We start from the raw sequence: 24,897 nt of genomic DNA, 5'->3' as shown, positions 1-24,897 counted from the left end.
CGAGGGGGCGGGCGTGAACACGGAAGCCCGCACACAGCATTCGGAACTCAATGTTCCGAACACTTGGGAGCGGAGTAACACTTTAAAAGATGTGTGCCGCAATTCTCCTTTAACGTGTCCCCTATTCACAGGATAAGAAATAAAGAGCTGATCGGGCCAGTGGTCGGGCCCCCTGCAATCTCCAAAAAGACCCCAGTACAGCATTCGGGCATCATCGGCACTCCCATAGAAATGAACGGAGCATGTGTCGTCTACCGGTAGACAACACACGCTCCTCAGTGAGAGCCGGAGTCCTGTCAAAGAGATCACAGGGGGTACCAGCAGTCGGACCCTCAGTGATCAGCCCACAGGATAAGTAAAATTTAGCTGTAGTACTCCTTTTAAAGTGACACCGTCATTAAAAATCAACTTTTGACCTGTTGATTAGACGTTCCAAAGGGTGTTGATCTCATCGGATCTCATTCCTGAGACCCGCTGCGATCACAAATTATTAGCCGGGAAGTGGGCGGCATTGTGCTCTGCTCCCCAACCAGCAAAGAGATCCCATACATCTCTGCATAAAAGTCTATGGGGGAGATTTATCAAAACCTGTCAAGAGGAAATGTTGCTGAGTTGCCCCTAGCAACCAATCAGATCGCTGCTTTCATTTCTCTGAGGCCTCATCACAAATAAAAGAAGCGATCTGATTGGTTGCTATGGGCAACTCAGTAACTTTTTCTCTGGACAGGTTTTGATAAATCTCCCCCAGATGTCTTGGCCGGACGGGAAGAGGAGCGCAATGCTGCCCGCTTCCCCGGCTAATAGTTCACGATCGCGGTGGGTCTCAGGAATGAGATCCGCTGTGATCAACACCCTTTGGAACATCTAATAAACATGTCAAAATCAATTTTTAATGACAGTAACGTTTTTAATTGTGTAAAAGAAATTGAAAAATATATATATATAAAGCCCCTCCCCTAAAAAGAAATGTCAAGCTTTTATTAGGGAAGGGGTTAAAAAAAAATTATTTTTTACTTTTTGTTATAGCTCCCATAGGGTATGTGCAGACTGCAGAGCATTGCACCCTAGGGTCTATAGGTCTATATGGGAGGGGGTGTGACAGCCGTCACGCCCCCTCCCATAGACTTGCATTGAGGGGCGGGTGTGACGTCACACGTGGTCCGAGTCGTGACGTCACGATCTCACGTCACCGTGGTCGGGAGCCGAAGCCTCCAGCGTTTCCGGAAGGCGCAACAGGTGAGGGCTGCAGCCGAGATCCTGGGGGTCGCCATTGGCGGGACCCCTGCGATCTGACATCTTATCCTCTATCCTTTGGATAGGGGATAAGATGTCTAGGGGTGGAGTACCCCTTTAAAGGGGTATTTCAGCTTATATACAGGATCTATCATCTATCTTATGGTGTGTTCATATTCTTGCATTATTATTTTATTAGTTCCTAGCACTACTGACATCAAAGAACTTATCAGGGTAAATAGTCGGGCCCAGATAATGTGAATTGCATACTGTATATTTTTGGCAATTCATAATGGTGATTAAATTTAATTTTTGTTGACATAATTAACAGTTCATAATTAAGTTATAACCATTGTCCAAAGCGATCGTAATGAGCTCTTTCTGCATGACGGCAGTGGCTTATCTTATGAAGATCGTGTCACAATGTACGCATAGTATGTCAAACCATGCTTCTCTCCAAGGTCATGAAATGTCACAGCCGGTCCTGCTCCAACTTTCTCAAAAAAGCCAAGTCTAGCATCCGGATCTTCATCTGTGAGCTGAACCAATTTACCTCCCACCTGCAGAACTCGAAGAGCTTCCCTCACCAGTCTTTGTGCCGGTTCTGTTCCTGAGCGCAGAAGAGCATCAGAGGTTCCTTTATCTAATACAAGTGATACACTACTGGAGTGAACATGATGCAGATCTGTCACGTCACCTTCAACATATTCAAGATGTGAATACTTATGCTTCGGCATAACAGGACTGTGCATAAAATGCTCCCTCATAGCAAGTACAGCAGGTTTGGACCGGTCTACGCAGGATATCAGTAGAGGAATGGGAGAGTTGCAGAGCAGGCCAAGTCCAACATCTGAGGTGCCACATCCTAGATCCAGCACATGCAAGGGTTGGCCAGAATGGTTCATGGTTGGGGCCATATCATGTAGAAGCGGAAGCAGAAGATCTTGTAAATCTTTATAGCTGCAGAACCAGTCAAAATGTGAAGAATCCTTGGTGTTTTTACTTGAGTAAATGTTATCCCAAACCTTGCTACTGCCCATACCGTGACGGAGGCTCTCTGTAAAATTATTACACAGACATAAGAGTTTGGAAAAGATAATGTCATTAATACGAGTTAAAGGGGTATTCCAGCCAAATACATCTTATTCCCTATCCAAAGGGGCTGCGTCTCCAGTCCCGGTGTGAGGTGGAATTTTGTGCCCAGTGCAGACTTGTGTCCGCTCCTCCCCTCAGCTCTCCGATGGTTTCCGAAGCTAGAGCTGGGTGGAGCGAAGGCAGAGCAGGGGGAGAGAGCAGGTACATGGCCCCCTCATCTTCCCTCCCGGAGGATACAGGTCTGCATGGGAGAAAGAAGGCAGAGCAGGGGAGAGAGGATGTACATGGCCCCTCATCTCCCCTCCCCCTCTTCTGCCTTCGGAGGACGCAGGTCTGCACAGGAGAGAAAAGAGAGAACAGGGGAAGGATGACAAAATGCACGGGCGAGGATTTATAGACTGCAGGGGCTGGGTAATAAATCTCGGACTGGGGATGATTTCTATGTGTGAAAGAGGGGGGGACAGGACTCCTGAATGATACATGCTGGGAGTTGTAGTCCCTGTTATGTGTGTGTATGCTAGTGTTTCCCAACCAGGGAATGCTGGAAGTTGTAGTTTGGGAACATCTGGAGGCACCCTGGTTGGGAAACACTGGTGTATGTCCTGTAGAGGTGTGGTGAACTACAACTCCCAGGAGACTACAGAGAGAAAATAGAGGTGCTGTAAACTACAACCCCCAGAAGACAGGAGACTACAGAGGCAGCATGCTGGTGTTATACCACAGACTGAAGACTCCTGAATGACACATGTTGGGAGTTGTAGTCCCTGTTCGGTGTGTGTATGGCTGTGTTTCCCAACCAGGGAATGCTGGGAGTTGTAGATTTGAAACACCTGGAGGCACCCTGGTTGGGAAACACTGGTGTATGCCCAGTATCGGTGTGGTGAACTACAACTCCCAGGAGACTACAGAGGTAGCATGCTGGTGTTATACCACAGACTAAAGACTCCTGAATGACACATGCTGGGAGTTGTAGTCCCTTTTGTGTGTGTATACCAGTGTATCCCAACCAGGGCTGAGTTATATTAGTGTGCTGTTTATAACGCAAGTTTCCACGGGCTGTAAAGGGGGAGGACGAACTGCACGGGCTGGTTTCTGCTATTTCATAGGTTGTTCATTAGCCCCATAAAGAGGACATAGAAATGCACAGGGTTTGTACAGGACATGAATATCACTGTATTAACCCTGTGCATTTCTATGTCAGCGTTCATACAGGGACGTAGAAATGCACGGGGTTCATACAGGGACGTTGAAATGCATGGGGTTCATACAGGGAAGCAGAGATGCACGGGGTTCATACAGGGAAGCAGAAATGCATGGGGTTCATACAGGGAAGAAGAGATGCATAGGGTTCATACAGGGAAGCAGAAATGCATGGGGTTCATACAGGGAAGTAGAAATGCATGGGGTTCATACAGGGAAGAAGATATGCAGGGGGTTGTACAGGGAAGCAGAGATGCATGGGGTTCATACAGGGAAGAAGAGATGCATGGGGTTCATACAGGGAAGCAGAGATGCACGGGGTTCATACAGGGAAGCAGAAATGCACGGGGTTCATACAGGGAAGCAGAGATGCATGGGGTTCATACAGGGAAGCAGAGATGCACGGGGTTTGTACAGGGAAGCAGAGATGCACGGGGTTCATACAGGGAAGAAGAGATGCATGGGGTTCATACAGGGAAGCAGAGATGCACGGGGTTCATACAGGGAAGCAGAGATGCATGGGGTTCATACAGGGAAGCAGAGATGCACGGGGTTCATACAGGGAAGCAGAGATGCAGGGGGTTCATACAGGGAAGCAGAGATGCACGGGGTTCATACAGGGAAGCAGAGATGCACGGGGTTCATACAGGGAAGCAGAGATGCACGGGGTTCATACAGGGATGTAGAAATTCACAGAGTTCATACAGGGGAGCAGAAATGCACGGGGTTCATACAGGGTTCATACAGGGAAGAAGAGATGCATGGGGTTCACACAAGGAAGCAGACATGCACAGGGTTCATACAGGGAAGCAGAGATGCACAGGGTTCATACAGGGAAGCAGAGATTCACAGGGTTTTTACAGAGTCCTTCATGTCAGCGTTCATTGCACAGCAGCTTTGAGTGAAAATCATGTCAGGAGGGACGTAGAGGAGAAATAACACTGTAGCATGTACAGCTTCCTCCAGGGGAAATTGAGAAGGAAGTGAAAATGGATTTTGGCAGCCACTGCCAATTGAAATATACTCGTTCAGCAGGCATCCCCTGCCAATGCCTGGGGGGCTCCTGAGCCCCCCCATGTTGGTTAATTTAGACCGGAGATTTGCAGTGATTCCAGGTCATATGTGTCTCCGGTGACCCGGTAAATAAGGGTGTTCTGGGCTGTCCAAGACAGCTTCGATCACCCTGAAGTGATAGGAGTGAGGTGGCAGGGTTGCCACCCCTCCTGTCTGCTATTGGTCGGCCAGAAGCGCTAGCAGATCGGGGAGGTGGCACGAGGGTTAAAGTTCAGTTCCCCTGCTCAGCCCACCCACGGTAGTCCGGGCAGAGCAGGGGAACTGTAATGTGAGCAGCGGTGGAGATCCCTTACTGATTGCGGGCAGCGATTGTCCTCTAGGTGTGGCGTGTGGCGATCGTGCTGTTGACTGGAGCCAAGAGGTAAGTAGTTGCCTAGCAAGATCTGGAGGGCCACAGTTTGGAGACCAAACTGTGCAGTGGTCTCTAAATTGTGGCCATCCAGATCTTGCATAACTACACTGAATGATTTCAGCAGGCATCCCGTTCCGTTCACCACCCGGTTACTGGTGGTGACCGGAAACCCAGAGGGCGGAAACCCTGAGGGCGGAAACCCTGAGGGTGCCCCCTTGGTCCTAGACAGATTAATGATATAATCTAAAATTCCACTTGCAGAATTCTGCCTAAATCCGATTTCCCCTCCTTCTCAATTTCCTCTGGATGAAGCTGTACATGCTACAGTGTTATTTCTCCTGTACGTCCCTCCTGACATGATTTTCTCTCAAAGCTACTGTGCAATGAACACTGACATGAAGACCACTGTAAAAACCCTGTGCATCTCTGCTTCCCTGTATGAACCCCGTGCATCTCTGCTTCCCTGTATGAACCCCGTGCATCTCTGCTTCCCTGTATGAACCCCGTGCATCTCTGCTTCCCTGTATGAACCCCGTGCATTTCTGCTTCCCTGTATGAATCCCGTGCATCTCTGCTTCCCTGTATGAACCCTGTGCATTTCTGCTTCCCTGTATGAACCCTGTGCATTTCTGCTTCCCTGTATGAACCCTGTGCATTTCTGCTTCCCTGTATGAACCCTGTGCATTTCTGCTTCCCTGTATGAATCCCGTGCATCTCTGCTTCCCTGTATGAACCCTGTGCATTTCTGCTTCCCTGTATGGACCCCCTGCATCTCTGCTTCCCTGTATGAACCCTGTGCATTTCTGCTTCCCTGTATGGACCCCCTGCATCTCTGTTTCCCTGTATGAACCCTGTGCATTTCTGCTCCCTGTATGAACCCCGTGCATCTCTGCTTCCCTGTATGAACCCTGTACATCTCTGCTTCCCTGTATGAACCCTGTGCATTTCTGCTTCCCTGTATGAACCCTGTACATCTCTGCTCCCCTGTATGAACCCTGTGCATCTCTGCTCCCCTGTATGAACCCTGTGCATCTCTGCTCCCCTGTATGAACCCTGTGCATTTCTGCTCCCCTGTATGAACCCCGTGCATCTCTGCTTCCCTGTATGAACCCTGTGCATTTCTGCTTCCCTGTATGAACCCTGTGCATCTCTGCTTCCCTGTATGAACCCCGTGCATCTCTGCTCCCCTGTATGAACCCAGAGCATTTCTGCTTCCCTGTATGAGCCCGTGCATCTCTGCTTCCCTGTATGAACCCCGTGCATCTCTGCTTCCCTGTATAGACCCTGTGCATTTCTGCTCCCCTGTATGAACCCCGTGCATCTCTGCTTCCCTGTATGAACCCCCTGCATCTCTGCTTTCCTGTATAGACCCCATGCATCTCTGCTTCCCTGTATAGACCCTGTGCATTTCTTCTCCCCTGTATGAACCCTATGAATTTCTACATCCCTGTATGACCCCGTGCATCTCTGCTTCCCTGTATGAACCCCTGTGCATCTCTGCTTCCCTGTATGAACCCCCGTGCATCTCTGCTTCCCTGTATGAACCCCGTGCATTTTTTGCTTCCCTGTATGCATTTCTACGTCCCTGTATGAACGCTGACACAGATATGCACAGGGTTCATACAGTGATATTAATGTCCTGTACAAACCCCATTCATTTCTATGTCCTCTTTATGGGGCTAATGATCACCCCATGAAAAAGCAGAAACCAGCCCGTGCAGTTCGTCCTCCCCCTTTACAGCCCGAGGAAACCTGCGTTATACACAGCACACTAATATATATATATATATATATATATATATATATATATATATATATACAGTGTTTTACACAGCACACTAATATAACTCAGCCCTGGTTGGGATACACTTACATACACACACAAAAGGGACTACAACTCCCAGCATGTTGTGTCAAGAGTCTTCAGTCTGTGGTATAACACCAGCATGCTGCCTCTGTAGTCTCCAGGGGGTTGTAGTTTACCAACACCTCTATTGTCTCTCAGTAGTCTCCTGGGAATTGTAGTTCACCAACACCTCTAACGGGCATACACCAGTGTTTCCCACTAGCATACACACACACATAACAAGGACTACAACTTCCAGCATGTGTCATTCAGGAGTCCTGTCCCCCCCCCCCCCCCCCTTCACACATAGAAATCCTCCCCAGTACGAGATTTATTCCCCAGCCCCTGCAGTCTATAAATCATAGCCCGTGCATTTTGTCCTCCTCCCCCTGCGCTCTCTTTTCCATCACGCCCCCTCCCATATCCCATAAACATGTCATGAGGGGGGCGTGGAGTGACGTAACGAGGGGGGCAGGGTCTGATTTCATGTCTCCAGTACCGGAAACAAAGAGGTTTCCGACACTGGAGACATAGCCCCGCATAGAATGCGAGTGCTGCACGGAGAACGCGGGGTTGGGGGGGGGGGGTTCCAAGCGGCGGGCCCCAGGTGATCAGTCACCTTATCCCCTATCCTTTGGATAGGGGATAAGATGTATGTGGCCGGATAACCCCTTTAAGTTAAAGGATGTAGGTTGATGGTGAATTTTAAAATGGGTTTACTCAGGTCCCCCTTCGCCCAATATACATGGAGATTCCAAAAGGATGGTGCAAAAGTAAAGGCCGGCAGTTAAAGTAACACTAGTGGTAAATGGCCTGCGACTAAAAATCAAAGCAAAACCAGGATGACTTGTATGGAACTACAGGTGCTACAAAACACAGTATAGCGTATATTGGCTACGAGTTTTGACTTGCAGTGTCGATCAGAAGAGGATAAATTTCCTGACAGGCCGGTGTTCAAAGGGGAGGGGGGGGGGGGGGGGTTTGGGTCAATCTTTCACTTCCGTGGGAACGGCAATGTTAGAATCTGGAGCTCTAAGGAACAATGTTGCCTTACTGAGCACGAGAGACCCAAAGCAAACACGTTCTATGCAATGAGTGTAACGTCTACAGTCCCTGACCGCTCCTACCTGGATATAACAAAAAGCTGAACTGGGGAACATCCGGCCCGCAACATATGTTTGTGGCCCGCCAGTCATCCCGACCAGGGTGCAACATCATTCTGGTGGGGAAGAGCACCACCTAGTATTAACTGATGTCATAAGGGAAGCGCAGCGAGTGCAACAAACGGCTGTAACCTGTTTGCATTAGGAAAAGACCAACCAAGCCCTTGGCGTCTGCACAAAGCTGATACGAAATGGGTAAGTTTTATCTCTTCACAGAATAAAGATACTTGAAGGACTACTGGTGAGTCGCTGCTCCCTTCTTCTTCTTGCGTTGCATATAGATGTATGGATTATTAACCCCTTAGGGACTCAGCCTATTTTCACCTTAAAGGAGTAATCCGGTGGAATTTTTTTTTTATTTATTTAACTGGTGCCAGAAAGTTAAACAGATTTTCTAAATTAAGTCTATTAAAAAATCTTAATGCTCCCAGTACTTATTAGCTGCTGAATACTACATAGGAAATTCTTTTCTTTTTGGAACACAGTGCTCTCTGCTGACATCTCTGTCCATTTTAGGAAATGTCCAGAGCAACAAATGTTTGCTATGGGGATTTTCTCCTACTCTGGACAGTTTTTAAAATGGACATAGATGTCAGCAGAGAGCACTGTGGTCATGATGTCAGCAAAGAGCACGGTGTTCCAAAAAGAAAAGAATTTCCTCTGTAGTATTCAGCAGCTAATAAGTACTGGAAGGATTAAGATTTTTTTAACCACTTAAGGACTGAGGGTTTTTCGGTTTTTGCACTTTCTTTTCTTCCTCACCTTTTAAAAATCATAACCCTTTCAATTTTGCACCTAAAAATCCATATTATGGCTTATTTTTTGCGCCACCAATTCTACTTTGCAGTGACATTAGTCATTTTACCCAAAAATCTACAGCGAAACAGAAAAAAAAATCATTGTGCGACGAAATTTAAGAAAAAACGCCATTTTGTAAATTTTGGGGGCTTCCATTTCTACACAGTACGTTTTTCAGTAAAAATGACACCTGATCTTTATTCTGTAGGTCCATACGATTAAAACGATACCCTACTTATATAGGTTTGATTTTGTCGAACTTCTGGAAAAAATCATAACTACATGCACGGAAATTTATACGTTTAAAATTGTCATTTTCTGACCCCTATAACTTTTTATTTTTCTGCGTATGGGGCGGTATGAGGACTCATTTTTTGTGCCTTGATCTGACGTTTTTAGCGGTACCATTTTTGTATTGATCAAACTTTTGATCGCTTTTTATTCATTTTTTCATGATATAAAAAGCGACCAAAAATACATTATTTTGGACTTTGGACTTTTTTTTGCGCGTACGCCATTGACCGAGCGGTTTAATTAATGATATATTTTTATAGTTCGGACATTTACGCACGCAGCGATACCACAAATGTTTATATTTATTCACATGGTGTTTTTTTTTTTTATGGGAAAAAGGGGGGTGATTTGAACTTTTATTAAGGAAAGGGTTAAATCACACTTTTTTTTTTGCAGTGTTATAGCTCCCATAAGGGGCTATAACATTGCATACACTGATTGCCAGCACTGTTCACTGCAAAGCCATAGCTTTGCAGTGATCAATGTTATCGGCGGTCGATTACTCAAGCCTGTATCTCAGGCTTGGAGCAATCAATTGCCGAAGTGACACGCCAGAGGAAGGTAAGAGGACCTCCACTCGTGTCCCAGCTGATCGGGACACTGCATTTTCACTGCGGTGGTCCCGAACAGCCCCACTGAGCAGCCGGGCAGCTTTCACTTTCGTTTTAGATGCGGCGTTCAACTTTGAACGCCGCGTCTAAAGGATTAATAGCACGCGGCACCGTGATCACTGACGCGCGCTTCAGATACATGCCGGGACCGCCCCGATATGACGCGGGGTCACCACGTGACCCCGCATTATATCGCGGGAGCCGGCCAAGGACGTAAATATACGTCCTTGGTCGTTAAGGGGTTAATAGAAGTAATTTACAAATCTGTTTAACTTTCTGGCACCAGTTAATTAAAAAAAAAAAAAGAAAAAAAAGAAGTTTTCCACCAGAGTACCCCTTTAAGGACTCGTTTTTTCCTCCTTCCCATCTAAAAATCATAACTCTTTCAATTTTTCACTTACAGACCCATATAAGGGCTTGTTTTGTGTCACCAATTGTACTTTGTCAGAACATCACTTATTTTATAATATAACCTGCGGCATTTGTGGGGTGAAATATAAAAAAATGCCATTTTGTAAATTTTGGGTAGTGCATTTTTCGGTAAAAATGACACCTTTTCTTTATTCTGTAGGTCCATACGGTTACAAGGATACCCAATTTATAAAGGTCTCATTTTAATACTTAAAAAAAATTATATAACTACATGCACCAAAATTAGTATGTTTAAAATTGGCAACTTCTGACCCCTATAACTTTTTTAGTTTTCCATGTACGGGGTGGTATGAGGGCTCATTTTTTGCGCCGTCATCTGTAGTTTTTACCAGTATCATTTTTATTTTGATGGGACATTTTGATTGCTTTTTATGAATATGTTTATGCACAATTTTGGACTTTGGTATTTTTTTTACTTTTATGCCATAGACCATGTGGTTTAGCTAGCCTAATATTTTAATAGTTTGGACACTTATGCATGCGGCGGTACCACATATGATTATTTTTATTCTTCATTACATTATTTTATTTTTAAAAAAATGGGAAAAAGGGGGTGATTTAAACTTTTAATAGGGAAGGGATTTAATGAACTTATTTTTTTTTTTTCTTACTTTTTTTTTTGTAGCCCCCATAGGGGGCTACAACATGCAATCTTCTGAGCTGAGCTGCCGGGCTTCTTTTACTTTCGCTTTAGACACCGCAATCAACTTTGATAGCGGCGTCTAAAGGGTTTATGCCGGGCAGCATTAGCCGTGGGTCCTGGCTGCCTGTAGCAACCAGGACCCACCGGGTTTAACCTGTTCTCCGCCAGTGAGAACGGGTTAAACCCGTTAAACTGGACCAGGGAGTACAGGTACACCCTGAGTCCTTAAGGATCCCCAAGAGGTTAAGCTATTCAAAGGTGAACAGCATCACACATCTTCATTGTCGGATTTCCTTGGTAGGCAGTAGAGATGAGCGAACTTACAGTAAAGTCGATTCGTCACAAACTTCTCAGCTTGGCAGTTGTAAACTTTTCCTGCATAAATAAGTTCAGCTTTCAGGTGCTCCCGTGGGATGGAAAAGGTGGATACAGTCCCAGAAGACTCTTTCCTAGGACTGTATCCACCTTTTCCAGCCCACCGGAGCACCTGAAAGCTGAACTAATTTATGCAGGAAAAGTCATCAACTGCCGAGCCGAGAAGTTCGTGACGAATCAAATTTACTGTAAGTTCGCTCATCTCTAGTAGGCAGTGTTCAGACAGTAGAGAGTAGAGCCGGTTTCTTGGTCTAAACTTGCAGATATACAACTTGGTATTAACACTGACCTCTAGTGATTGTGCCCTCAGCTCCTAGAGGTGCACAATGAGGGAGATTTATCCACGTCACAGTAGGTGCATCGATGTACACAAGTTTTGGTGGTGTAGTGGGAATGTACATGCACCAAATGGTTCAGGGCATGAGATAAATATTGGGCTAGTACACATTTTTGTGAAATATTTCTTCAGAATACCACTTTGTATGACTCCTTCTCTGTGACTTTTATGAGACTTTTACCCACCCGTGCAACTTTTTGATACTGCTGTCTACAGTTTTGTAAGCTAGATCTTGGCTGGTGTATGTTTGTGCTGTTATTGAGGGCATTGCAAAACTACACTTCATAAATCTCTTAACACTAAAGAGTGAAAAAGCATAAAAATTGTGTACCTAATTCAGTTTTGTCAAAATCACTTTAGCAAAACATTATACACTTTTTGCGCAAGAGCAACAAATTTATCCCAAAAAGGCTCGTTCACACAAGCAGATTTTTGCTGTAGATTTTGCTACCCGTTAAAGGGTACCTCTCATCAAAAAAACTTTTGATATATTATAGATTAATGTATGCAGAATAACTTTACAATTGCATGTTATTAAAAAATATGCTTCTTTCTATTTAATTTTCCACTTTGAAGAAATGACCACTAGGGGTCTCCCTACCAGTCCTGGCAGCAAGCATTTCAGACTCATGCTGGAGTCCTAAACACTACCAGCTGCCAGTCTGCTTTGTTCACAAAGGAGAACACTCAGAGCTGCCAGCCTGCTTTGTTCACAGCCTGTTTGGCTGTGAACAAAGCAGGCTGGCAGCTCTGAGTGTTTAGGACTCCAGCATGAGTCAGAAATGCTTGCTGACAGGACTGATCGGGAAAAATACAATAGAAAGAAGCATATTTTTCATTAACATGCTATTGGAAAGTTATTCAACATTCATTAATCTAAAATATATCAAGTTTATTTGATGAGAGGTACACTTTAACTTCAATGTGTAGCGAAAATCTGCACGTGTGAATGCACCCTAAAGTAGTGTAAAAAGCCTGATAGAAGTAACCCAATGAGTGCACATCCTGAATATGGTATGCTCACAGCCTCTAGTAGCTGTAGAAAGACTGTGGTGACACCAAGGTATGTTTTTTTTTTTTTTTTTTATACTTCGGGGGTACTAAAACTACTTACAAGGGCGTAAGCAACAGATGAGCGATCAACTTTGAAAAGCATTCGAAAGTGACAATATCAATACCAGCCAACATCTTATGCCTCACTAGAAGCAGTGCCGGCCATCACAGTGTAGGCTGGCAAAAAAAATTGTAGCCAAATGTAATATTTCAGTCTGGATGTTCAGCAATGTCTGAACTGCATCAGACACCTCGGAAACAACCATTCATCAATGTCGCACTGGCCTCCACATTTTTACTTTTATGTTTTCGGCTAGGAATTTGCACCATCTTTTTTTGAATTGCCCGATATTTTAAAGATCAGATACCATCCAATGGGACATATGGAAACTAGGGAATGTCCCGCCTCCGCTGGTGATAGGCTGAAGCTCCATGTGACGTGCCGGACTAACAGGAAGTAAGAAGAATACAGCCCGGGGACCGAACACCTGTACTGGACTGTACCGGAGCTCCGCGGGCTCGTTGGCAGGTAAGATAAAGTGCGTTTTATTTTATTTTGCAGCCCGGACGGGATAACATGAGAAAAGTGCGCACCGGAGTACTAGATCGCCGCTGTCAAAGCTGACAGCGGCGTCTATTGGGATCTATGAATGCTCCCAGGTGGGCGATATATCGCGATATATCGCGATGTATCGTCACCTAGACGGTATCGCGATATATCGGGATATATCGAATCGCCACACTGGTATCGCGATTCGAATCGAATCGCCAAATTCTTGGCGATTCACACCCCTAATGGAAACAGGTAAATACTTTCCATCACTGTATTACATGTTTGGTAGATGAGTAGACTAATAGCTGCTAAAGTAAATAAAAAAAACAGTGTTTTGTACCAACCTCCATGCGATTTGTCGCCATTTGTCCCAAATCTTTGCACCAGAGGCTGGCGCAGACATGACAGCATACGGTGAAGCCTGAACATCAGGAACAACACAGGGAGAGACTGGTCTGTGGATTAATGGTAAATGTATTCAGCCTTGGAAACATTAAAATGCAACAATTCAAAGTTACAACCAAAGTCTAAGGAAAATAGTTTCCAAACTGTGGTAAGACAAGTCCCACGTTCTTGTTTCACCACCACTGGCTGGTAACCACTGGCTCTACACTTGGTGCATGTGCCAATTCCAGTAATACACACATTGAGAGAACTGTGACAATCGTTGGCTTGTGTCAGCAGAGCAGCCTCGTAAACTGATCCTGCACACGTGCATTATTAGGTGTATGGGTGACAATAATGCATATAAAAAGTTAAAATCTAACAATGGGACCCTCAAATGCAGCACCAGAGTCCACTAAAAGGACAACAAATCCTTTTAGGGGTACTTCAGGGAACCAGGGATGTGGAAATCCGACGCCTGGGACATGTAGTTCCGGGCAGGTGAATTTTTCATACATTTAGCCCTGTATTGGCCTAACTCCAGTCGGCTCAGTTTTGACACGTATGTGGTTTTGGACCGGACCTAAAACCGTAGTATACTACGGTTTTAGGTCCGGTCCAAAACTGCATACGGGTCAAAACTGAGCCGACCGGAGTCACCGTTTGACTCCGGTCGGATCATTAAAGTAAATGGAGTCATGGGCTGATCCGGCCGGGGTACGGGAGCGCCCAGTTTGCCCCTCCCCCTGCCGGATCCGGCACCCGTATGTACAAAACGAGGTGTGAATGCAGCCTAAGGCATGTTGAGTGTCTAGTAAATTTTTTTCCTCAATACTCTTTGCTGCTACTTAATAGCTTTATAGTACAGTGGTCCCTCAACATACGATGGTAATTCGTTCCAAAGGATAGGGGATAAGATGTCTAGGGGCAGAGTACCCCTTTAACACACTGTTTCCCAGCCAGGATGCCTTCAGCTGTTGCAATACTAAAACTCCCAGCATGCCTGAACAATCTTTGGCTGTCCAGGCATGCAGACTTGTAGCTTTGCAACAGCTGGAGGCACGATGGTTGGGAAATGTCAGCATATAAGACACTATTTTGGAACAGATGGCAAAGAAAAGGGGGAGGGGGAGATTAATATATGGGCCACAGTGATGATTTCTTCAAAGTGAATAAAGTGACAGGCAGAATATAACCGCTGTGTGCAAATGGTAAAAACAATACAAAAATTCATGCTTAATATTTCCCCTAAAACTAGATTTGTCCATATATTTGTCTATACAGTGGTCCCTCAACATACGATGGTAATTCGTTCCAAACGACCCATCGTTTGTCGAATCCATCGTATGTTGAGGGATCCGCGCAATGTAAAGTATAGGAAGCTGTACTCACCTGTCCCCGTCACTCCGGACCAGGTCCTCACCGCTCCCGATGCTGTCCCGCTGCTCTGGTGTCTTCTTCGCGATCCTCCGGCTTCTTCCGCATCTTCTGCAGGGTTCGGGCCTCGCTTTCTGGTGACATTATTATGCTGCTGCGCCGGCGCGGCGTGCGTAGTGACGTAATAACGACGCCGGAAAGCGAGGCCCGGACCCTGGAGAAGATACAGAAGACACCGGAGGATCGCGAAGTGGACCCGGAGCAGCGGGGATAGGTGAGCGAACCTGCCAGGGATGCTTAAACTGCTATCCGACAGCAGCTTAAGCATTTTGCGCTGTCGGATAGCAGTTAATGCGATGGCCCCGACATATAAAAGCATCGTATGTCGATGCTGCCTCTGGGAGGCCATCGTATGTCGATTTTATCATATGTCGGGGCCATCGCATGTCGGGGGGTCACTGTATTCACTTCTGTGCTGCCATCTAAAGCATGATTTTACCAGCTCATACAATAAGGGTGGGTTCACACGGCCGTCAGGTCCCCCCCCCCCCCCTCCCCCCAGTTTAGGTTCAATTGTTGCTGCATGATGTCAATGTTTTTTTTTTTTTTTTTTTTAACACAATCCTTTCACATCCGTTTGCACCCTTTTTTTTTATGGGAGAAAAGAACTGTATGCAGTATTTTCTCTCCCATAAAAAAAAAAAAACAGATACAGTAAATTTAACATTGAAGTCTTTGGAAAACAGATGAGCCTTTAATGTCAACCGTTTAATTCTGAGCATGCCCAGAACATAAAAAAAAAAAAAGTTTGTTTAACTGAACAATAACGGATCCAAATAGATAACATCCGTTTTATTGACCTTTTTTTTTAAAGTCCGTTTTTATTTTTGACAGGAGATGAACAGGACAGGTCTAGACGGCCGTGTGAACGCAGCTTAAGAGGGTTTATCCTGCCTTCTAGTTAGTATTACCGTATTTTTCGCCGTATAACACGCACTTTTTCTTCCCCAAAACTGGGGGGGGGGAAAGTCAGTGCGTCTTACATGGTGAATACACACCTATCGGGTCGGTCCCTGCGGCCATCAACGGCCGGGACCCGCGGCTAATACAGGACATCACCGATCGCGGTGATGCCCTGTATTAACCCTTCAGGGAAAGTGACACTAACCCGGCTGTTCTGGACCGCCGCATAGCCGGGTTAGTGCTTACAGGACACCGGGAGGGACCTTACCTGCCTCCTGGGTGTCTTCCCCGTTCAGGGATCCCCTGTATGGCCGGCGCTCTCCTTCCTCATCATCACATCGTCCCGTACGTGCATCAGCATGCGCAACGACGGCGACGGAGAGCGAGGATACCCGGCCGGCAGCAGAGACGTTCAGCCGCAGGTCGGCAGCAGAGCGACGGGGACACGGCGACAGCGATGGAGCGACATCCAGGGCAGCGGTGACGGGTCCGGAGCGGCGGGGACACGTGAGTATTACCTCCTATGCAGTGGTCTTCAATCTGCAGACCTCCAGATGTTGCAAAACTACAACTCCCAGCATGCCCGGACAGCTAACGGCTGTCCGGGCATGCTGGGAGTTGTAGTTTTGCAACATCTGGAGGTCCGCAGGTTGAAGACCACTATTGGGTTCAAAATCTTTTAGATTTTGCACCTAAAAAAAATAGGGTGCGTCTTATACGCCGGTGAGTCCTATAGGGCAAAAAATACAGTACTTGTGTTCCATCTGTGGTTGTCAGACACCCAACAGATGAGCTCTTAATTCCTTTAAAATGCCTAAAATTGATAGCCTAATCTCAGGCTAGGTCATCAACACTAGATTAGCAGGGGTCCGACTCCCATCAGCCCCAAGGATCAGCAGTCTGAAAAGGCCATGTTTGTACAAGCTCTGCAGGTACTTTAAATGTTCCCCTGTATTTCCATCCAATGTTGCAGAAATAAATATTGTAAGGGTGGAAGTACTGCAGCCTCTGGTTTGGTTTTCTTCTCAGCCCTGTAATAGTGCCAGAACATTGTACCACAGCTTCCCCTACTGAAAAGGGGTTATACATGAAGGGGGGGGGGCGGGGAACACTATCTACAGGATGTATGTAATACTGCAGTCCAGTCCCATTCACTTCAATGGAGCAGACCAGACAACCTGTAGTCTAAAGTCGTGTTTCTGGCATGTGTGTTCTTTGGCCTCCTCAGACAATGAGCGGGTGTTTTGCTAGATAGACCTTGGTCTTATCTGAAGAGGCCTAAATTGACTCAGTTATAGGATAACAAAAATAAAAATCTTGTCACTGACTACAGGCTGGAACAGTTTCCCCTAACAGAGTGCCTCCAGCCGTTGCTAGACTACAACTCCCAGAATGCCTGCAGAGCCTTTGTCTGTCCAGGCATGCTGGGAGTTGTAGTTTTGCAGTTTCTGAGGCACACTAGGGGAAATCCTGGGCTAGAACCAACCCAAAAGCAGCTTTACTCACCACCGCAGTGTACATTGACTCTTTTATACATAAACCCCCCCCACTTGTGCCCACTTCTGTAAGCAAGAAACAGAAGTGGGCACAAGCCAATCTTGCTCTTCCTACTAATATCCACAAACCAAGACTCCCATGCAGTGTACTGAGGTCTCGCTTGAAATAGCCGGGTGCTCAGTCTTATTAAAAAGACAATAAAACAAAGTCCACAAATGTTATAGTAAAGTAACAAGAGGCACTCAATGCATCTGGTGTTCAATGATTTAATTTTTTGCGTGCTGATAAAATTATGGCATGACTGGGTTAGGATGCTGTAATTATGTGCACACGAAGAGTTAAAAATCACATTGACCACAAATGCAGTGTGCCTCGTGTTACACTTTAACCTGTTAAGGACCCAGGGCGTACCTGTACGCCCAGAGTCCGCTCCTGTTCTATAATGCGGGGCTAATGGCTGTGACCCGTGGCTAATAGAGCATGGCACCGATTTTGGTGCTGCATGCCATTAACCCTTTAGATGTGGTGTTCAAAGTTGACCACCACGTCTATAGTGAAAGTAAACCAATGCCGGATAGCTCAGTGGGCTGTTCAGGATGGCCGCCGTGAAATGGCAGCATCCTGAACAGCTTACACGACAGCTGGAGGATCCCTACCTGGCTCCTCGCTGTCCGATTGCCGAATGACTGCTCAGTGCCTGAGATCCAGACATGAGCAGTCAAGCGGCAGAATCATCGATCACTGGTTTCCAATGAGAAACCAGTGATCAATGTAATAGATCAGTGTGTGCAGTGTTATAGGTTCCTATAACTGCAAAAAAAAAAACAAAGTGAATAAAGATCATTTAACCCCTCCCCTGATAAAAGTTTGAATCACCCCATTTCCCATTTTTCCTCATCACCTTCTAAAATTCATAACGCTTTCAAATTTGCACCTAAAAACACATGATTGCTTTTTTGCGCCACCAATTCTACTTTGCAGTGACATTAGTAATTTTACCAAAAAATCCATGGTGAAATGGAAAAAAATTGTGCGACAAAAATTAAATTTTTGTAACTTTTGGGGGCTTCTGTTTCTATGCAGTGCATTTTTTGGTCAAAATTACACCTCATCTTTATTCTGTAGGTCTATGGTTAAAATGATACCCTACTTATATAGGTTTGATTTTGTCACACTTCTGAAAAATCATAACTACATGCAGGAAAATGTATACCTTTAAAATGGTCATCTGCCCCTATAACAATTTTTCTGCGTACGGGCCGGTGTGAGGGCTCATCTTTTGTACCGTGTTCTGAAGTTTTTATTGGTACCATTTGTGTTGGACTTTGATTTTTATGATCTAAAAAGTGACTAAAAATACGCTATTTTTGATGTCTACACCATTGACCGTGCAGTTTGATATTTTATAGTTGACATTTCTGCACGCGGCGATACCACGTTAATTCTTAGTTTTTTATGGGAAAAGGTGGGCGATTCAAACTTATTAGGGAAGGGGTTTAATGACCTTTGTTCACTTTTTTTGCAGCGCTATAGCTCCCATAGGGACCTATAACACTGAACGCACTGATCCCTGCAAAGCCATAGCTTTGCACGGATCAGTCAGATAGGGGCTTTATTGCTCAAGCCTGTAGCAATCGACGATCGGACGCCACGGAGACCTCCCCGTGTCCCAGCTGATCGGAACATCGCGATGTCCCGATCAGCCCAACTGAGCTGCCGGGAAGAGTTAACCTTCATTTTCAGATGCGGCGATCAACTTGGACCCCTGCGTCTGAAGGGTTAACAGCGCGTGGCACAACGATTGGTGCAGCATGGTGTTAGCCCAGGGTCCCAGCTATCGTTAGCAGCCGGACCGACCTGGTGTGATGCAGGGTCACGGCATGACCCCGTTTCACACCAGGACTGGGCTCAGGGCGTAAAGGTAGATCCAGAGTCCTTAAGAGGTTAAAAAAATTAATAGAAAAACCAAACATGTGGTATCACTGTGTGCGGAAATGTCGAATTATAAAAATATCATTAAACCGCATGGTCAATGGCGTATGTGCAAAAAAATACCAAAGTCCAAAATAGTGTAATTGGTCACTTTCATGAAAAAAAATATAAGCGATCAATCCCAAGTCCTATCAATACAAAAATAGTACCGCTAAAAACTTCAGATCACGGCACAAACATGAGCCCTCATACCCCATATGCAGAAAGTTAAGTTATAGGGGTCAGAAGATAAGACAATTTTAAATGTATAAGTTTTCCTGCATTAAGTTATGATTTTTTCCCCAGAAGTACCACAAAATCAAACCTATATAAGGAGGGTATTATTTTTATTGCATGGGCCTACAGAAGATCGTGTCATTTTTACAAAAATGTACCGTGTAGAAATGCTAGCCCCCAAAAGTTACAAAATGGCGCTCTCCAAATTTGTCTATGATTTTTATTTCCATTTCACTAAATTTTTTGGCTAAAATGACTGATGTAATTACAAAGTAGAATTGGTGTTGCAAAAAAAATCAATCATATGGATTTTTAGGTGCAAAATTGAAAGTTATGATTTTTTTAAGGTTAAGGAGGAAAAAATACAAAAAAATGGAAAAAAACCTTGGGTCCTTAAGGGTTACTATAGTATTTAATGAAGTGGTTTGACTTGTTAGAAGTCAGGAGGAACATTGAAAATGGAATTCCTCAGGTTGATCATTCCTTGTACTGTTGAAAGTATAAACACTTCTACAAGAGCACCATAATTTAGCAACTGAAGGATCCCAAAAACAAAACACAACAAGCACACTTTATTTAAATCGGCTTTATTGATAGCAAGTTTGTTACAGTTTTAAAATACAGTAATATGCGAAAGGGCTCAGAATCAGTTTAAAAAGGTTTCTTTTTGGATTACCGGCTGGAACTGACCTATTAAAAACCCAAAAGCTTCCCCTAGATCTGCTGATAACATGCACATTAAAGGGGTACTCCTGTGAAAAAAAAAAACTCTCAACTGGCACCAGAAAGTTAAACAGGTTTGTAAATCACTTCTATTAAAAAATCTTAATCCTTCCAGTACTTTTTTTTTTAGGGGCTGTATACTAAAGAGAAGTCCAAAGAAATGCATTTCCTCTTATGTCATGACCACAGTGATCTCTGCTGACCGTTTTAGGAACGGTCCAGAGCATCATATGTTTGCTATGGGGATTTTTTCCTGTTCTGAACAGTTCATGAAATGGACAGCAGAGAGCACTGTGGTAATGATAGAGGAAATGCATTTATTTTTGGATTTCTCTTTAGTATACAGCCCCTAAAAAGTACTGGAAGAGTAAGATTTGTTTAATAGAAGTAATTTACAAATCTGTTATAACTTTCTGGCACCAGTTAATTAAAAAAAAAAAAAACATTTTCCACGGGAGTACCCCTAACAAGACAATGTAGCCAATATATGGCCTTGGCTTACATGTAACCACCGGGGCTGCAATACCATATTAATACAAGTGATTTCACTACAGTCATTGACTGATTCTTTTTGAAGTCAGTGGGGAAAATGTTAAAGTCAAAATCTGCAACTGAAATACTTGAGGCACCACATTCATCTCCAAACCTGAACAATCTGGTGCAGAATCATCACTTAGGTGTGGGTAAAGTGCTTTTGGGTGGCTTGACATTTGTTTTTTCAAACTTCAGCCTGACTTGAGTGGCAGGAAGGAAGCCTTTTCTTACAAAGAAAAACCTCCACCCCATAGCCCAATGATATGAGGAAGCCAAGAGATTGTTGTCACAAGTTGCATACAAGCCAGTATTTGCCAGAAATTCCTGCAGTTCCTTTAAGTTGCAGAGAGACTCCCTGACCAGTTGTCTTTCCCATTAACTTTGGAGGGATGTCCAGCTTAGTTAAAGGGGTACTCCGGTGAAAACCTTTTTTCTTTCAAATCAACTTCTATTAAAAAATCTTAATCCTTCCAGTACTTAGCTGCTGACTACTACAGAGGAAATTCTTTTTAGAATGCTCTCTGATGACATCACAAGCACAGTTCTCTCTGCTGATATAATAATGCTTTATTGTTCTTAGTGGGATTTGAACCCAAGTCCCCAGCACTGCAAGGCAGCAGTGCTAACCACTGAGCCACCATGCTGCCCTTAGCATACATCTGCTATGCATGGTTGCTAAAATGGACATAGATGTCAGCAGGAAAGCACTGTGCTCGTGATGTCAGTGTTCCAAAAAGAAAGGAATTTCCTCTGTAGCATTCAGCAGCTAATAAGTACTGGAAGGATCAACATTTAATAGAATTTATAAACCCGTTTAACTTTCTGCCACCAGTTTATTTAAAAGAAAAGGTTTTCACCGGAATACCCCTTTAAGTCTCTGTTTCATGATATATCTAATGGCTTGGAAATTTTGTACCCTTCTCCTGAATAAGATCCCTCTGCTGCTTTGGAAGCTCTCTATGGACCCTAGCTTTTGCTCTGAGGCAACTAAGTAGATGTCAGCAAAAAGCCTACTAGAACAGCTGAACTTTGGAAGGGGTGTAATGGCTGCTATTTAACGTGTAATTGGCTAATTCTTAAAATATCCACATCCCCAGTTATGAGGTAGTGCACATTTATACTATCAGAGTGTTTGTTTTTCCCTTGTAGACAATTCAACTGCAAAACTGAAATCTTTATCAAACGAAACTTTCTGATATGACTTATTCATCACAAGAACCTGACATTTTTGAGGGGTGTGAACTTTACTGTAGGAGACCATTTCTGTTGTCTCTTATCCTGCACATATGGCATCTTGTCGCTACCCAATCCATTAGGAACCATACAAACCAAACTTCATTAGCCTTGAAATCTCTTGACAGCAGAGAAGATTGTTTACCTGTGAAGAAGCTGAAAAAACATTGAACTGATTAGTATAAAACATAACTCCAAGTATTAACCACCTATAACATTGGGGAAAACCAATACTGGAGTTAGTGCAACATGACATATTGACTAGGAATAGACAGATCAGATTGGCCGATATGCACGATTTTGAACATTGCTCAGCGTTTGAAACAAACCGTTTTGATGCCGGGGGGCTTGTGATTTCCTGCCCCAGCCCCTCAATGCAAGTCTATGGGGGCCTCTCCCATAGACTTGCATTGAGGGGGCAGGAAATCACAAGCCCCCACCCAAAAACAGTTTGTTCCAAACGCTGAGCAGCGGAGTACCCCTTTAAGATAATCTATACTTTCCTCACTACATCACCCCTTGAGGACCTTTCCTAATGAAATCATCATAAGGGGCATGCACGTACATGGTTTCAAGTTAACAGTACGGAACTGTATAGAAAACTGTATGCAGTGACTTAACATTGTAAACTGTATGTCAAACGCATCATCCGGTTTAGGCTGGGTTCACACCATGTTTTGTTATACGGCTCCCGTATACGGCTGGGAGGAGGGCTTAATCGCGGTGCCCGCACTCAGCCGTATTCGGGAACCGTATTTAATGCATGTCTATGAGCCGAACGGAGTGAACAGTAGCCTCCGGTCGGCCTGCTTTTTTGGCCGTATGCAGTTTCCCGACCGCAGGCAAAAACGTTGTCGACCGCGTTTTTGCCTACGGTCGGGAAACCACATATGGCCGAAACACAGCCGACCGGAGGCTACGGTTCATTCCGGTTGGCTCAGACATGCATTACATAGTACGGTCGAAAAAAAGACACGTCCAACCAGAACTTTATGGAAATGGTTCCCGAATACGGCTGAGAGCAGGCGCCGTGATTAAGCCCCGCCCCCTCCTCCCAGCCGTATACGGGAACCGTAAATACAGACCGTAGTGTGAACCCAGCCTTACCACGTTTTTTGGTCTGGGTGAAAAATTACACCTTTTTTTTAACATGTGAGTCAATGGGAACTGTACAGAACTGTGTGCGTACGGTTCCATCCGGTTTTCACCATACAGTCTTTGAAATTCCAAGAAAAAAAAAACTGCGCAGACAATCAAGTGAAACTTTATTCAAAATGGAAGTTAAAAATGTACATATTTTTTTCTTATGACACAACAGGACATCATTTTTCAAACCGTATACGGGTTACAACTTGTACATGTTTTAATGCAGTTTAGTCAGGTTTTGAGGAATCAGTTCATTAAAAACCTTATACGGGAACTGTACTGCAAAAACAGTGTGCATGCACCCTAAGGCTGGGTTCACACCACTTTTTTGCAATACAGTTCCTGTATCAGGTTTGTGAGAAATGGCTTCCTCAAAACCTGACTTGACTGTACCACCACGTGTCCAAATATTTCATCTATATACAGTTGAAAACCGTATATGGTTTGAAGAGTAATGTCCGGATGCATTTTTTTTAAGAAAACCCGTATACATTTTTAACTTTTCACTCCATTATGAATAAAGTCTCTTGTTTGATTGAAATTCCAAAGAATATAAAAATAAATAAGTGAGCAAAGCCAAAAACCAGACGCAACCATACACACGTGGTTCCCATTGACTCCCATGGTTTAACAAAAAAAAAAAACATGTGGTTTGAAAAATGGACACAACCGTATACATAAGTGGTCTCCAACTTGCGGACCTCCAGATGTTGCAAAACTACAACTCCCAGCATGCCTGGACAACCAACGGCTGTCCGGGCATGCTGGGAGTTGTAGTTTTGCAACATCTGGAGGTCCGCAAGTATACATTATTGTGCAGAGTTTTGAATAGGAAGTCTATGGCATAGTTTTCTGTACAGTTGCACACTTTATGAAACCATGTAGTAAAATCGTGGTGTGAACCCACCCTAAGGCTGGGTTCACACCACGGTTTTCAAATACCGTTACCTTATACGGTTCTCCACTAAAACCGTATGGCAAAAACCGTATGACTCCAAATTAAAACTTATACGTTTTTTCCCCCGTACGGTTCTATCCGTTTGCATCAGTTTTTCCAACGGTTTTGCTATTTTGTTGGAATTAGCCTTCCAGCAATTTAATAAAGTTATTATTGTTCTATTGAAATTCCAATCTGCGCATGTGTCAACTCCAAAAACAGATTAGAAAAACCGTGTGCAACCGTATTCTGTATACGGTTCTCATAGACAAGAATGTTAAAAGAACCGCATACGGTTCTCCAACCGGAAGCAAAAACGTGGTCAACAGCGTTTTTCCCCTATGGTTGAAAAATCGGCAAAACCGTAGCCGAGGCAAAACGGATGCAACCATACACAACATTTGGAATACGGTTTACAATGCATTCAGTTTTGGATACAGTTGTATATGTTTTTGCAGAAAACCGTATAAAGTTAACATATTTGAAAAACATTGTGTGAACCCAGCCTTAGTGAGGCAGCCAGCACCACACGTGGCCAAACTGAGGTACTGCAACTTAGCTCCCACTGAAGTCTAAAAGGTCTGCGGTCTCCAAACTGGAACTCCAGTTGCAAAACTACCATTCAATATGCCCAGACAACCAATGGCTGTCATAGCATGCTGGGAGTTGTAGTCTGCAACAGCTGGAGGTCTGCAGATTGGAGACCACTCCTAGAATGATTACATGATTGCAGATAACTATGGAGACAAACAAAAGCCATAGGATGGAAACATTCTACTCTAAGGAATATTAATACACAACAATAGACAGGAGCCGCCATGCTGAGGCCGTATACC

General features: G+C 44.5%; 1 protein-coding gene across 1 annotated transcript; it reads right to left on the bottom strand.

The window, feature by feature from the left end:
- Positions 1-1,155: 1,155 nt before the first annotated feature.
- CSKMT (citrate synthase lysine methyltransferase) lies at positions 1,156-13,539 on the bottom strand. The gene is made up of 2 exons (XM_056527475.1): positions 13,404-13,539; positions 1,156-2,290 (listed from the first exon to the last, which is right to left on the bottom strand). The coding sequence occupies exons 1-2, from the start codon at positions 13,486-13,488 to the stop codon at positions 1,638-1,640; spliced, it is 738 nt and encodes a 245-aa protein (XP_056383450.1). The 5' UTR covers positions 13,489-13,539; the 3' UTR covers positions 1,156-1,637.
- Positions 13,540-24,897: the final 11,358 nt, after the last annotated feature.

This window comes from Hyla sarda, chromosome 6 (genome assembly GCF_029499605.1).
Source record: "Hyla sarda isolate aHylSar1 chromosome 6, aHylSar1.hap1, whole genome shotgun sequence".
Lineage (NCBI taxonomy): Eukaryota > Metazoa > Chordata > Amphibia > Anura > Hylidae > Hyla > Hyla sarda.
The sequence above is the reverse complement of the archived record's forward strand: the minus strand, read 5'-3'. Positions and strand labels throughout refer to the sequence as shown.

Coding starts and splice junctions, on each gene's coding strand:
- CSKMT (XM_056527475.1), bottom strand. CDS start 13,488: ATGTTCAGGCTTCACCGTATGCTGTCATGTCTGCGCCAGCCTCTGGTG. Junction 2,291..13,403: donor TGGCGACAAATCGCATGGAG/GTTGGTACAAAA, acceptor ATAATTTTACAG/AGAGCCTCCGTCACGGTATG.